We start from the raw sequence: 15,274 nt of genomic DNA, 5'->3' as shown, positions 1-15,274 counted from the left end.
CAACATTCTGGTAAATCTCCTCTGAATCATTAGCCCAATATTCTGCATTCCTGTTACTTCTTCCGAAGTGAACTACCTCACATTTTTCCACATTAAACTCCATTTGCCATTTCTCCGCCCAGCTCTGCATCTTACCTATGTCCCTCTGTAACCCACAACATCCTTCATCGCTGTCCACAACTCTGCCTACCTTGGTGTCATCCACAAAATTACTAACCCAGTCTTCTAAGTCAATGTTCAGATCATTTATAAAAATGACAAATAATAGTGGCCCCAAAACAGATCCTTGTGGCCCGCCGCTGGTAACTGAATATTTCCAATAAACCAACACCCTCTTTCTTCATCAGTTAGTCAATTTCTGATCCAAACCGCTAAATCACCTTCAATCCCAAAACTCTGTATTTTGTTCAATAGGCTACCATGTGGAACCTTATCAAACGCCTTACTGAAATCCATATACACCACACCAACTGCTTTACCTTCATCCACCTGTTTTGTCACCTTCTCTAAGAACTCAATGAGGTTAGTGAAGCACGACCTACCCTTTGCAAAACCATGTTGACTATCCCTAATCAAAATTATTCCTTTCCAGATGATTATAAATCCTATCTCTTATAACATTCTCCAACACCTTACTCACAACTGAAGTAAGGCTCACAGGCCTATAATTACCAGGGTTGTCCCGACTCCCCTTCTTAAACAAGGGAACAACATTTGCTATTATTCTGGCACTACCCCTGTCAACAATGATGACATAAAGAACGAAGCCAAAGGCTCTGCAATCTCCTCCCTGGCTTCCCAGAGAATTCAAGGATAAATCCTATAGTCTTAACTATTTTCAGATCTTCCAAAGTTGCTAAAACCTCCTCTTTGTCAACCTCAATCCCATCTAATCTTGTAGCCTGTATCTCCGTATTCTCCAATATGTATACTGACAAAAAGACAATTGTGTAGCTATAAAGGTGTATGGGTGCAGTATTACAACAGGACATCTCAAACTAGCTCTACTTTGATACCAACTTAAGACTATTGCTTGCCTCCCTGTGAAAAATGCAAGCATCCACACTGCTGCAATTATGTTGATGATAAATATTTGTTGTCTTCATTATTAATTTAGGTGTCAAAGGCCAGCCTGGGAAATCAGGTAGAGTGGGACCAAATGGTTTACCTGGCCTTCCAGGTATGTCAGGAGATCCAGGCCTGAAGGGATATCCTGGACCACCTGGATTAGAAGGTAAGCCAAGTATGGAAACAATTTAAAGCTAGCTCTCTGTGCTTAAACTCAACAAGATGGTGCTATCTTAACTCCTGAAATACCTTCATCAAGTTTGAAGAGATATGGATGCAGAATTACATTTATTGGAAATGTTTCTCATGTTGTTGTCAACATAGAACAGATTTTTGAATTCATTTTGAGATTCCTTTGTACATGAGCTGCCTGAACATCTTGCCACCAATGCAGTTTGTGGAAAATGATCATGCTCATCATTATGTTATTATTTTAAAATATGTTTGCTATACCATTTGACACCCTGTCACATGTTGCGGTATTAGGACTAGTGACCAAGTGCTAGAACAGTAGCTTGATACTGATGAGAGCTTCCAGCCAGTGAGAGGCTCATGACAGCTGATAATGCTACTGGAATCACCAAAGGATCCAATCAGATGGGCAAAGGTGGAAGAGGGGTGGTACGGTGGCTTAGTGGTTAATACTGCTGCCTAACAGTGCCAGGTTCAATTCCAGCCTCGGGTGAGTGTCTGTGTGGAGTTCGCACATGCTCCCCTTGTCTGTGTGGGTTTCCTCTGGGTGCTCCAGTTTCCTCCCATAATCCAAAGATGTGCAGGTTAGGATGATTGGCAGTGCTAAATTGTCCACAGTGTTCAGGGACATGTAGTTTGGGTGCATTCGTCAGGGGTAAATAGATCTGGGTAGTTTACTCTTCGGAGGGTTGGTGAAGACTTGTTGGCCTGAAGGGCCTGTTTCTGCACTGTAGGGATTCTATGATTATATAGGGATTGTGGGCCGGGGACCGTGAGCAAAGGAGAAGGGTCAGCACCAAGGCCCACCTCCTCAAAAAAATGGGTCCTCCCCCATCCCGAAGAAGCTCACGAGTGACCCTGTCAGAGTTTACTTTGTACCCTCCATTATGGTGAGCTGCCCACCTGGCACTGAGTAAAAATCAATTGCCTATTTAAGGGCTTTGATTGGTAACAGGGTATAAAAGCAGTCTGTAGGAGAGTTAGGAAGGTGATGGGCTCCTTACCTGCCATCTTTCTGCCAGGTGAACCCCCTCTCCACCTGCCATCCCCCTCTGCCTGCAAACTCACCACGAGGCAGCACATTGAAACCCACCTATCTCTTCAGCTCCCTGGTCCTCAGTTCTGAAACTCTCTCCCTAAACCTCTCTGCGTCAATCAGCATCTCCAGCATTACAATGCTCCTCAAAAACATTTTTTATAATTTGATTGATAATACTAATACCTCTTTATCTGACTACTTGACATTTTTTCTGTCTGCAGTTCTCTAGCTGAAGCCTAAAGGTTTGGCATATCTCCCTTGCATTGGCAGTTGATTTGGCTTTAACTATAAAGCCTAGAAATCTGTCTGCTTCTTTATAGTCTTACCCAGTTCAAAGATTTGGATATGTGAATTCCTCCACCCGACATTTTGGCTGGACCATTTTAGTTTAGACTGTTTCTTGTAAACCTGCCTTTCAAAATACATCACTTCTCATTTTACCATGCTAAATTTAAATGTTCATCTGTTTTGTTTCTTGGTCCAATGGGATGTGTGCCTTACTGACTAGTCCAGCATTTAATTCCCTGTCTTTATTACCTTTGAAATACTGGCAATAGGCAATTTTCTTGAAGTGCTGCTGTCGATTTTCCATAGATACACCCATGGTGCTGTTAAGAATGGAGTTTCAGAATATTGACTCCGTGATAGTGAAGTAATGGTGATATATTTCTAAGTCAGGATGGTGTATAGCTTAAAGGGGAAATTGCAGATAGTGTTCCTCCCATCTGTCTGCTGATCTTGAGTGTCCAGCTGGTAGATGTTGCATATTTGGAAGGTGCTGTTGAAAGAGCCTTAGTGTGTTGCTATAGTGTGTCTTATAAATGGTATAAACAGAGACCACTATGTACCTGTTGTGGAGGTGTCAGTCAAGTGGACTGCTTTGTCCTGAAGGCATGCTGTCCTGAAGTGTTTGCATGCTGTTAGAGTTGCACTCATCCAGGCAAATGAACATATTCCATCATACTCTTGACTTGTACCTTCTAAGTAACAGATATTCTTTTGGGAAATAGGTTCTTTTATTTGGAACAGAAGAGACTTGGGGGGACATGATTGAGATATATTAAGCAAAGGCCTCACTTGAAGTACTGTGAGCAGATCTGGCAACCACAGCTTTGTAAAGATATATTGCCCTTGGAGAGAGTCAAGAATGATACCTGGACTTCAGAAGTTATGTTATGAGGAAAGATTGCACGCATTAGGCCTGTTTTCTCTAGAATTTAGAAGGGTAAGGGGTGATTGATCGAAGCCTACAAGATATTAACAGGAAACGAGAGGATAAAGATAAATTATTTCCACTGGTTGGGGATTCTGGAACCAGGAGGCATTGTCTGAGAATTGGGATCAGACCATTCAGGAGAGATATTAGGATGTGTTTCTACACACAAAGAATGGTAGATGTTTATCAATCTCTTCCCAAAGTTGCACTGGCTGCTGGATCAGTTGTTAATTTTAAATCTGAGATAGATTTGTTCTGTTAAGCAAAGGAACTTGGGTTTATGGCCAAAGACCGTATGGAGTTATCAGATCAGCCATAAACCTATTGAATGGCTCAAGGGCTGAATGAGGTAAAAACAATGACTGCAGATACTGGAAACCAGATTCTGGATTAGTGGTGCTGGAAGAGCACAGCAGTTCAGGCAGCATCCAAGGAGCTTCGAAATCGACGTTTCAGGCAAAAGCCCTTCATCAGGAACTGCTGTGCTAATCCAGAATCAAGGGCTGAATGGCCTACTCCTGTTCCTATGTTTATATGTGCACATGTGATGCCAAGGCTCTGGGCCAAGTGCTGGCAAACGAGATTAGAATAGTTAGGTGTTTGTTTTGACTATTGTGGAGATGATGGGTCGAAGGGGTCTTCCTCTTTGCTGTAGATTTCTATGAGTCTATGACTGTGATTCTATGAATTATTTGATCATTGTCTGGCCCTTGTGTAATATGAAGGTTAATTGCGACTTATCAGCCAGCAATTGTCCAGGTCATGCTACATATTGACGCTGACTGCTTCAGTGTCTGAGAAGTTGCAAACAGTGCTGATGCCCGTTAATCATCAGTCAACATCCCCATTTCTTATGACCTTAGGATAGAGGAAAGGTCATTGAGAAAGCAGTTGTAGCTTGTTCAGTCTAAGTCACTACCCTGAGGAACTACTTCATTGATGTTCTTAATCTGATGTGATTCACTTTAAAGAACCACAACCACCTTTCTTTATGGAGAGCTTTCCCCAGTTCCCATTGACTTCAGTTTTGGCTCCTTGGTCAAATGCTTGGCTTCCACCCTCACCCTTAAATTCAACTGTTTTATCCATGTTTGGAGAAAAGATATTTTACATCCATCCAAGATGGCAGACAGGAGCCCAGATTAATGTCCGATAGTCAGCACTTCAACAGTGCAGTACTTAATGGAGTTGTCAGTTGAGGCTATGTTCTCAAGTCTCTGGCATAAAATCTGAATTTTCATCTGCCTGACTCAGAGTCTGGAGCACCACCATTGAGTTCCAGCTTGCGGACAGCGTAAAGCTGAAATAAATTATTGCCATTAGTGTGGATTTGAATTCCAACATTCATGCAGAGTTTGCATCACTTGAGACTTACATTAACTTCAATAATTGCCAAAAGCACAGTGGTATCCACATCATATACGCAAGAAAGCAATCAGTAAACATATGGCCTTGGTATTTTGACATTTATAAAACCACAGAAATAACCACTAATTATTTCTTCGTCCCTGCCCCAATTCGCAACAGGTAGCCCTGGGAAGCCGGGAACAGCAGGACTTCCAGGAATGCCAGCTCGTAGTGTAAATGTGGGCTACACGCTGGTAAAACACAGTCAATCAGATAGCGTGCCTCCCTGCCCATTGGGAATGAACAGATTGTGGGATGGATACAGCTTACTGTTTGTGGAAGGTCAAGAAAAGACTCATAACCAGGATTTGGGTGAGTCCACAGACACTATGCCACAGAGCAAACCCATTTATCCAGAAATGCTGCTACAGTCATTATATTGTTTCAATTTTGCCTGAAAGTCCTGAAGTTCAATTAAATGTCTCAGCTACATTTCCCATAAGTTGCTCAGGTGTCTCCGTTTTCACATTTTCAGTTTTCATCAGCAATAAATTGGCCTTTTGGGAAGAGACCTCTGCTTGAAATTTCATGGTAAACACCAAGTACACTGCATTGCACTGCATACAGTGGACCTGTGCACCACTTACTCTGTTATTATCTACAGGGGACACTTCGTCTGGTGTCCACAATCCCATTACTGATGAAGCTTTTTAAACATTCTATCGAGTAAGGTTGCCAAACTTACCCTGGCAGATGTCATCACATGATCTCTTGCCTTCAATAATCACTCCCTCAGACTCCTACCATTGGTTGCCAAATACACCAATCATTGTGGAGTTCCATCCTCCCATGGTTTGTTGATTTGTCCTGGTTTTGACTTTTGAAAATCTGGTCACCCTAAAATTTGTGAAAGCCAGGAACACATCAATGTCATGATGCAAAGTACCAAATCTCAATGAGACAGTGTGAGAAAGCTGCAGTTTATGCCTCTGACATCAATATCCACATGAAGCCAGTGTACCATGGCTATAGCTCATGATACCCAAATGCTTGTAGACTGTGGTTAAGTACTATGTATGAATTATTTCCACAGACAGGGATCTCAACATGCATTATTATGGCAAAAAAAATTAAAAGCAACAAAAGGAAAAAAGAACATGAATGTGAAGCAAAAGTTGGTCATTTGACTCTTGAACCTCCCCTGCTGTTCAATCTTGTCTCTGCTACTCTCTGGGGAAGAGGATTCCATAGACTAACAATTCTAAATGAGAAGGATTCTTTTCATCTCAATCTTAAATGGGAGGGATCTAATTCTTAATCTGTGTCCCTGGTTCCGGTACATGGAGTGGAATACCCCATGCTTAAGGCACCTGGAAGAAATTGGGCCTGAATTTATCTGATTATTGATTGCATTTTAAAAGTCAATCATTGATGGTGAGGAATGAGGTTTATGTCATGCACAATGGTTGAATATAGTATTGCACGAGTGACCATGTGAAGTATTCTTGAAACCATGCGAGACAGTGTACAGGATGCAATTTTAAAATAATCTCGTCTTTGCTGTTCTGCAGGAATGGCTGGCTCATGCTTGCCCCGTTTCACCACTATGCCTTTCCTGTACTGCAATGTTGATGAGGTGTGCCACTACGCAAACAGGAACGACAAGTCTTACTGGCTTTCTACCACTGCCCCAATCCCCATGATGCCTGTCTCCAACCAGCAGATCCAACGCTACATCAGCCGCTGCTCAGTCTGCGAGGTGCCATCTCAGGCTATTGCTGTGCATAGCCAGGACATAACCATTCCACAGTGCCCTGAAGGCTGGAGGAGTCTGTGGATAGGTTACTCTTTCCTTATGGTTAGTGCTAACTTCTTTTGGCAGTAATTGGTCCTGCCATTGGCACTTCACTTGTGTTAAACAAGGTGTGGGAGGGATAGAGGGCTTGAGTCAGCAGCAACAAGTATTGCAGGTAGGGTCAGCTCTGCATAAGCTCCTGAGGAGGCAACACCCTCTTCCAACTCTGCTGAACAGGTCAGGAGACCAGGTGCACAAAGTTATTGGCTCATGCAAAATCTATCCCAGTTATTAAGCATTAAAATGTGGATTTCTTTCCATCAGTTTTTTTCTCTTTTCTACCTAGTGGACAGATTGTATTGCATCGTTCAAGTGCCCATTCTTTATATAGATGATGAGTGTCCACAAGTCAATTTATCTTGGGTCCATAGTCAAAGTTTATCGGGCCTTATGCTGATCTGTCTTGTATTTGCCACTATGCCCTCTATTATTGTATGAATGCACGTATTTATTTATTTAATTTTCACACCCACAAGGTTGAAGGAGAAAGTATGCATAGTTTTAGAGTCATACAGATGTACAGCATGGAAACAGACCCTCTGGTCCAACTCGCCCATGCCAACCAGATATCCTAACCTAATCTAGTCCCACTGACTAGCACTTGGCCTATATCCCTCCAAACCCTTCCTATTCATATACCCATCCAAATGCCTTTGTAATGCTGTAATTGTACAAGCCTATTCCACTTTCTCTGGCAGCTCATTCCACACACACACCACCCTGTGTGTGAAAAAGTTGCCCCTTAACAACAATAACATCCTCAATAACAAGGAGACATAATTTTAAAGTGAAAGGGAAAAGGTTTAGAGGCTGTTAAGGGTCTGAAGTGTATCGCTTGGGAGGGTAGTTGAGATGGGAAACCAGATGAGCATTTGAAGTGTTCTAACATTTAAGACAAGGGACCTAATGAGACAAAGTGGGACTAGTGTAGGGAGCAGTATATTTTATGTGGTACAGATTTGATTCTTCCCTAGTGTAATGTTAACTCATTGCCTGAGTTCACTTGTCCAGTTCACCCCACTTTAAATTTTTTTGGCTGTCATGTCTTCAGTTAGCATGAGATAAGACTTCCACGTCCCTTCAGGGACAAGTCCTGTTTCATGCAATTCCTGACCAACTGGGGTCCAGCAGCTCTGCAGCCTCCACAGTGCCAATCAGAAATGGTGGCCCTTCTTGGTACTGCACCCAAAGTCAGCTATGGACCTGGATCTCCAGGATCTCAGGCAGGCCCCAGGAAGGTGGGTGAGATGAGGCAGGGTTTCAGGACATGTTAGACAGAGATGCCGAACACGGGAAGACATAACTACCAGGAGCCTGTCAGCTTTCAATTAGCACCAAGACAGAAAGTAGGCAACTTTACTGGGCCGCAGTGCACAGGGATGAAACCTGGCATTTCCGCATTTCACACATGCCTGCCTGTTGAATCTAATGAGCAGTGAGATGAGGCCTCTCAGTAGCAATTAGTTTGGTATGCTTGCCTTCATTAATTGGTGCATTTAACGTAGGAGTTGACATGTCATGATGCGGCTATATAGGACATATTGGAGGCCATTTTTAGAATACTGCGTTCGATTCTGGTCTCCCTGCCGTAGGAAAGATGTTGCTAAACTTGAAAGGGTTCAGAAAAAATTTGCATGGATATTGCTAGGATTGGAGTGTTTGAGCTATAGGAAGAGGCTGAATAGGCTGGGGCCGTCTTTCCTTGGACCGATGGAGGTTTGTGCAATCATGAGGAGCATAAATAGCTAAAGTCCTTTTATGACAGTGGGGGAAATAGAGAGCATAGGTTTAAGGTGAGAGAGAAGGATTTAAAAGGGAGCTGAGGGGCAACTTTTTCACGCAGAGGGTGGCGCATGTATGGAACAAGCTGCCAGAGGAAGTGGTAGAGGCTGGCACAATTACAATTTAAAAGGCACCCGAGGGATGGGTACATGAATAGGAAGGATTTAAAGGGCTGTGGGCCAAATGCCAGCAAATAGGACTTGATTAATTTAGGATATCTGGTCGGTGTGGACTGAAGGGTCTGTTTCCATGTGGAAACCTCTGGCTCTAGTTGCCCCTCAAATGCCTCAATAGAATCATGGTGGATGAACACTAATAAAATTGCAGCATTGGAGAAGAAGGGGTAGAACTAGTACAGCATCAATAGTTAAGCAGATACAATACAGTCCACCTTTTCCTGGCCAAGAGTGGTTAATAGCACCACAGCCTTATTACAGGTGGCAGTCATCACTGAAAGAATGCAGTCGCTCGAAGTATCTCTGCTGTCACTCACGTGGATTCTTTCTCTTTCCAGCACACAGCTGCTGGTGCTGAAGGTGGAGGCCAGTCTCTTGTCTCGCCAGGCTCCTGCCTGGAGGACTTCCGCTCCACCCCCTTCATCGAATGCAATGGCGCCCGCGGCACGTGCCACTACTTTGCCAACAAGTACAGCTTCTGGCTGACCATCGTGGAGGAGGGCCAGCAGTTTGTGGAATCGCCACCCTCGGAGACGCTGAAAGCGGGTCAGCTGCGCACTCGGGTCAGTCGCTGTCAAGTCTGCATCAAGTATTTGTAGCGGCCAGCTTGCTCAAAGCTGCCTGACTGGCGTGACTGTTGGTCTGCTGACAAAGGCCTTTTTGATGAATCACCAGCCAGTTTTACAAACTTTGTAAATTAGGAGGAGAAGGTTTCTAAAACAGATTGTATTTTTAAAAACAAATGGCATAACTTGATTCATACAACTATGCAAAGTCCCCCCCACCCCATTTTATTAACCTACTAAGCTTCCACTGAACAAATAAAGGACCAGCTAAAGTCATTATTTACTGGGCCTGCTCTGTCCAACTTATTTAGTTGCAGTTTATTTTCAGTAGCTTCTTTAAGACTGATTAGGCTGATGCCATGCCTGAGTATGGTATAGTTGGAGTTCACTACATTCTAAAAAGGTGTAGGATGTTGTGAATTCATTTGTGAATAGTAAAGCTAGGGAATGTCTCTTAAGCATCTCATGTCCGTCTGATGGGCTGTGCCACATGATATGCTACCGCCCACTTGTAAGAAAATGCCAGCTCTTCCACAGGCATTTTTGAAAACTGGGCATGAGGTTGAGTTATTTTAAGACATCTTTGCCAATTGTGTTTCTTCATATTCCTGACTGTTCAGTGCAAACTGTTAATGCTCCTATAAATTATCCCTGGCATTATCACACATGGTGCCCTTCTCCAAGTTGGCATGACACCAAAGCATTTTCCTTTTTGCCATTATATTACAACTTATCTCGGTTGCAGCTTCCTTCCTCTAAGCTGTGTCCCAAAAGGCTTACATCGGGGCTAGGACAGAAGATGGCAAGCTTTAAGGCAAGAGAACCCATTTTTCAAATTTAGTCAGAAACAAATATCAGAAGAGATGTAATAATGTTACTCAGACACCAAAAACAATGAGAAAGAAGATAAGCAGATTCCAAAAATATTTGTTTATTGAATTACTTTTTGAAAGTACAGTGTTAATAAAAGAAAAAAATGAAATAACTAATTTAATTGCCCAAATAAATGAGTTTGATCAATTTAGGTTGGGAGTTGCATGCATCATTAATGAGTTGCATGTGATTCAAGAACCAGAAGTTACAGACAAGGAGACAGGGCATAGGGATGCTGAACAAAAGATGTCTGACAGTTCAAAGTGGTTGCAATTCAATGTTAGCTACTGAAGATAAACTGGTCTATGTTTCAAAGGCTTTTATATATATACATACTGTAAATACATTTGCTTTATTGTGAAATTTAATTTTAAAAGATGTGTGCTGACCCAACTTCCCCATCCTCATTATAAAAAAAACTAAAATGTACTCTTCTGAAATAGGAATGATTTGTGTAATTCTCACAAAGAAAAAAGTATTTTTAAAATACTCATTTTGCAAGATATTTTTCCGCAATACAAATTGTGTGCGGGACTAGGTTTAAAACTATCGCGTGCACTTCCTAGATCATAAGCCACATTAGAAAAGGGCTGTAGAAGGAATAGCAGGAAACTAAAAATATTGTGGAGGTTCACGTTTACTTATCACAAAGGTGCTCTTACAGTTCACGGCTACCTCAGAAAGTGAAATTGTTGCCTTACTTTCTTTCTGCTACCACAGAATAGATCTGAGTCATTGAAATCAATAAACACGTGTGTACCTGCACTGATATATCTAACTGGCTTTCATTCATATTTGCACAATGGAGTTTCTATTTTTTGTGTCTACTCCTTAAAAAAACATACAGTTCTCTTAAGTGGAGAGGTTGTAAATAACAACCAAAGACTGTCTGCAATAGTTAATTATCAAATTTATGACATATAATTGGCAGATGCAGTGAATTTTCCTCTATCACTATTAATCATTAACTCAGAATTCTTTAACACAGAATTATGCCCATCTACGTCCCTCCCTACCCACAGGTCAAAATGGTTTTGGCGCATTTTTGGTGCATTCAACTGCTGCATTCACTGTTAATCATTACGTAATATGTAAATTCCCAGGTGTATTCACTAACTGTGTTGCACTGGTTAAAATTTCAGCATTTAGCAATTAGTAGCAAAATAAAAATGAATGGAAATGTGGTATTTTTGCATTCTGGCTTTGATTATAGGTTAAGAACCAGTCAGTAGAGAGATGCCAATAGACAGGGAGGGCTTTATTCTCCTACTTGCTTAGAGAAGAGATTTGGCAGTCTTTAATGAGAGTTTAGAAAGGAACTGGTGCTTGGTATGTAGATCAAATCCAATTAAAAGGGCTCTGTCACACCATAAACTACAAATGCCAGAACTATTATTTCTTCAATCTAAAACTGAGGAACATTTGTTGTGTTGGTTGCATGTGACATCAATTTGAGCCATCTTTGTCACAATTCAAATTACAGTGATTTACTGTCAATCATTAGTATTGCAATGTGGGGATAAATGGTGCTATCAGTTTAGTGAACCACTCATCACTCCACCATTTACAAATCAAAAAAGCCATGGGTCACCAAACTTTTTACTGAGTGCAGAAACTGTCTTCAATGAACATGCTGCTTTTCTTTCAGAGGTAGCTTTTAGTATTACAGTCGAGGGTTTTGTCTTTAATCCAGAATAAGCAATAGGGATATGCCAGAGATAGAAAAGGCAATTAGGCTGAAGCAGAATTTCAGCTAAAAATGGACCTTCATAAAAAAGCTCTGCTTTTGAATTGAATAGCCAGTTCAAATGCACAGTATTTTAGGATGTGGAGATGCAATATTTTGCCATTTTCAAAAGCCAACTGAGAATGTAATTAGAGGCCTGGTAAGGATTTAAATCATGGCTTAAGTTCTGAGGGTAAAATTTCCAAATCCTCAAATGACTTAAGAGAATATTGGAAAATTGTGTGCACTTCAAAACCAGACAGTGGCAAACCCTTGTTGTGCCAAAGAAAAACAACATACTTTTTAAACCCACAAGTGTTTGTATTCAAAATGGTGCTATTTTATATTGCTTCACTGCATTTAGGGTATTCAACCCAATTTACTTATGGCAGGGCATCGTGTATTCAGTATGTAATCTCTTGAACCTGCTTCTGAGTCTCTGAAAACTTCAATCACCACAACCCCACCCAACCTCCACCAATTTGGAAAGAATGTACATTTCAGAATTTAGATGAATTGGTTTTAAGTGTACTCTTGTCATTGTATCTGGAAATGATTTATGTCTGATTTTAAAGAAAATAATTCCAAACTTTATCTCCTTTTTGTTTGTTGTTGCTTAATACATTGTCACATATAATTACTGTTATCAGGTTTCTATTTTGAATGGCATTTGGTACTACTGAAATTTAAAATTTAAATATTTGTACTAAAAAAAAACTCTGAAGCTGTAGAAATTCAATTTATAATATTTTAAAACAAATAACCAAATGTTAAATGCTAAGAAGGCAACATTGCTTTCCCTAGGCCATTGATGTTGCAGAAATATATAAACTGCCGAATGATAGTAAACAATAAATTCATGTATTCTTGTCAAAAGGACTCTGTAAAGTCTCCTCTGTCTGCTGAATCTAAGGGACTTGCCGAAACTCTGCTTGAGTTAGTCTCAGCTGAGATCCTGGAGGATGTGAGCACAAATGCAACATTATCTTAAATTTGGCACTGATTGGCATTTCTGCTCCAAGTGGAATGGGAATGATAAATTATTGGGTTTTGAAGTCCTTTTCTCTGACTGACATGAAGGCATTTGGCTGGAACAGAATATGGAAAGCTCAATCAAGCTGGAAACACTTGAAACAGGAGACAGTAACCTCTCCAGTCTGGAATGCTTGTGTCCAACACATTTCTGGGTTTTTACATTTTCTGGATCATAGAATGATACTGGAAGGTCTAACCATCAAGTGTGAGATCAGAAAACAATGTCGATGTAAATATTTGCATTAACAAAAAAATGATATAAACAAGAGTTTTCCTCATCTAAACACCTTCTATGGTTTCTTTCCCAAAATATTGTACGAAAGTGACATTGAACAAATGCTCAAAATATTTTCAAATAGCAGTTTTTTTCTGAATGATAGATTTTTGGATTAGAGAGGTTAGAATCTACTAGATTTCCAATTTGAGGGAAGTATTCCATTTCCTAAATTAAAGGTCAGTATTGACATTGATCGAATGGTTATTTTATGTGTTGTATGTTCCATGGAATATCCCTCATCTCAATGAGCTTAAAAGTTCACCAGAAAGTTAAGGATTGAACAAGAAATGCCTCCATAGCCATGTAAGGTAAACGTATACTCATACTAACTTGGTGCCATCTGAGGTAATATGTGAGGTGGAAGCTCCAGCGGACTTCTCCTCTCAGTCTTCTCTCTTGCTGTGAAGAAGAATGGGTTGGTTTCAGCTCTTAAGGCTTTTGTTCTCGTCAGGCATTTTTTTAATGTCTAGGTGCATCGAAGTGCTGAATTTACCTTATGCTCCCATTTCTTTTAATTACACAGAGTAAAGTGGGATCTAAAACTTCATGAAGAAATTTGATTTAACTATCTTCTATTTGCCTTTTTGGTGGTTTTTGGTTCACCAATGCAAAGGTAGCTCATTGAAAGCCTGACCTTCCTAGATCTCCCAGTGTCTGCGTGGGTTTCCTCTGGGTGCTCCGGTTTCCTCCCACAGTCCAAAGATGTGCAGGTCAGGTAAATTGGCCATGCTAAATTGCCCATAATGTTAGGGACTTTAGTCAGAGGGAAATGGGCCTGGATGGGTTACTCTTCGGAGGGTTGGTGTGGACTTGTTGGGCCGAAGGGCCTTTTTCCACACTGTAGGGAATCTAATCTAAAATCTCTGATTGGAAAGCACTGCTCAATGATCTGCCTGTTCTACAGCTGAAAGAAATTTTAGCTGAAGGAAGATTGATGTTCTTCCTAGTCTTGGAAATCTGTGAACAAATTTAGCACTGATCAGAATTCCATTGATGCTATTCAAGTCAGATCTAGAGTCTGATTCTAAGGTAAGACAAGATACAAGGAATTTTGTTGGAGAGTTAGTAGGTCAAACCTGATGAAAATACCCATTAAAGAATCTTCACATTTTGTCTGGTGTTCGAATTTGCAAAAGATTCTGTACCATTCCTTTGGACAGATCAAATCTCCCAAAAACAATTTCTCAATATCCAAAGTTGTTTGGTTATAAAGAATCTGAATCAGTAAGATTCGATAGTACAAAATAAAACAATCGTTCTCTTTTCTCCGTGCAACTCTCAATTCCATTCCGTTAAAAATATTTTAGCCCTTTATCAGAAATCCACAGTTGTAATACAATAATGTGCTATATCTTCACATAAACAACATCGGGGCTAATGAGAACACACTGGAGCGATAACTAGATAGGATCAGCTGTCATATTTGCAATGGCTTTCAGAGATTTTGCAGTGACAGACTTTCTTGTGTGCACTTTTGACGATTGCCCCACATAATAATTTGGAAGACAGCCAACATCTATGTTTTGTCAATATTTCTTTTGTCTTGGTGATAATAGTCATCTCCTTAAAGGTAACTAGCCTTGATGGTGAAAGTACTACCTGCTCCTGTGACTCCTATTTGAGTGCTTAATTTTCTGCCAGATTTCCTTAAATGTCTATTATTAATGTGATTTTTTTGTGTGGTTGAATATTATTAAGCAGATGATTACTAAACCCTGTGTTGTCCCATGTTGAACATATTGGAGCCATAATTGGGGAAACAATTCTAAGTACTGTATATGTCCTGGACCCTAAATCTCGGCTTTTGGTGTGCTACTATTGTACCAGGAGTGGGTGTGTGTGCATTTTAATGATATTCCAATAAATCATTATACTTTCTTGTGTTTGATACCATTGTGCTTTTCCCTTCACTTTTTAACTTTCTGACTTTTCTTTCCCTGCATTCGTATTGGGAAAAGGTCTGGTTTGTTTTTACTACACTCATGAAATTGCATTAATAGAGAAGCAATTTCAGAAGTCCTTAAGTAGGGGATCTCAGTCGAAATGCTGCAGTATGTAATTCTCCCAGTGGACCCGTGTAGCTTCTTAAAGTGTCATGTCCAATTGGGAACATAAAACAGGC

The 15,274-nt window shown here is 40.7% G+C and overlaps 1 protein-coding gene across 4 annotated transcripts in view; it reads left to right on the top strand.

Moving 5' to 3' along the window:
- The window catches only part of col4a6 (collagen, type IV, alpha 6), a 423,829-nt gene extending 411,110 nt beyond the window's left edge, over window positions 1-12,719 (top strand). For all 4 annotated transcript variants that reach the window (XM_043705027.2, XM_087991898.1, XM_087991899.1 and 1 more), the window contains 4 exons: window positions 1,118-1,234; window positions 5,043-5,234; window positions 6,434-6,720; window positions 9,014-12,719. In XM_043705027.2, coding sequence (XP_043560962.2) covers window positions 1,118-1,234; window positions 5,043-5,234; window positions 6,434-6,720; window positions 9,014-9,274 — 857 coding nt within the window. In that variant the 3' untranslated portion in view covers window positions 9,275-12,719. The remainder of the gene's footprint in view (window positions 1-1,117; window positions 1,235-5,042; window positions 5,235-6,433; window positions 6,721-9,013) is intronic.
- Window positions 12,720-15,274: the final 2,555 nt, after the last annotated feature.

The sequence above is a fragment of the Chiloscyllium plagiosum genome, unplaced genomic scaffold, assembly GCF_037043375.1.
Source record: "Chiloscyllium plagiosum isolate Xiang-an unplaced genomic scaffold, Cpla_swu_hap1 HiC_scaffold_11, whole genome shotgun sequence".
Classification (NCBI taxonomy): Eukaryota; Metazoa; Chordata; class Chondrichthyes; order Orectolobiformes; family Hemiscylliidae; genus Chiloscyllium; species Chiloscyllium plagiosum.
The sequence above is the reverse complement of the archived record's forward strand: the minus strand, read 5'-3'. Positions and strand labels throughout refer to the sequence as shown.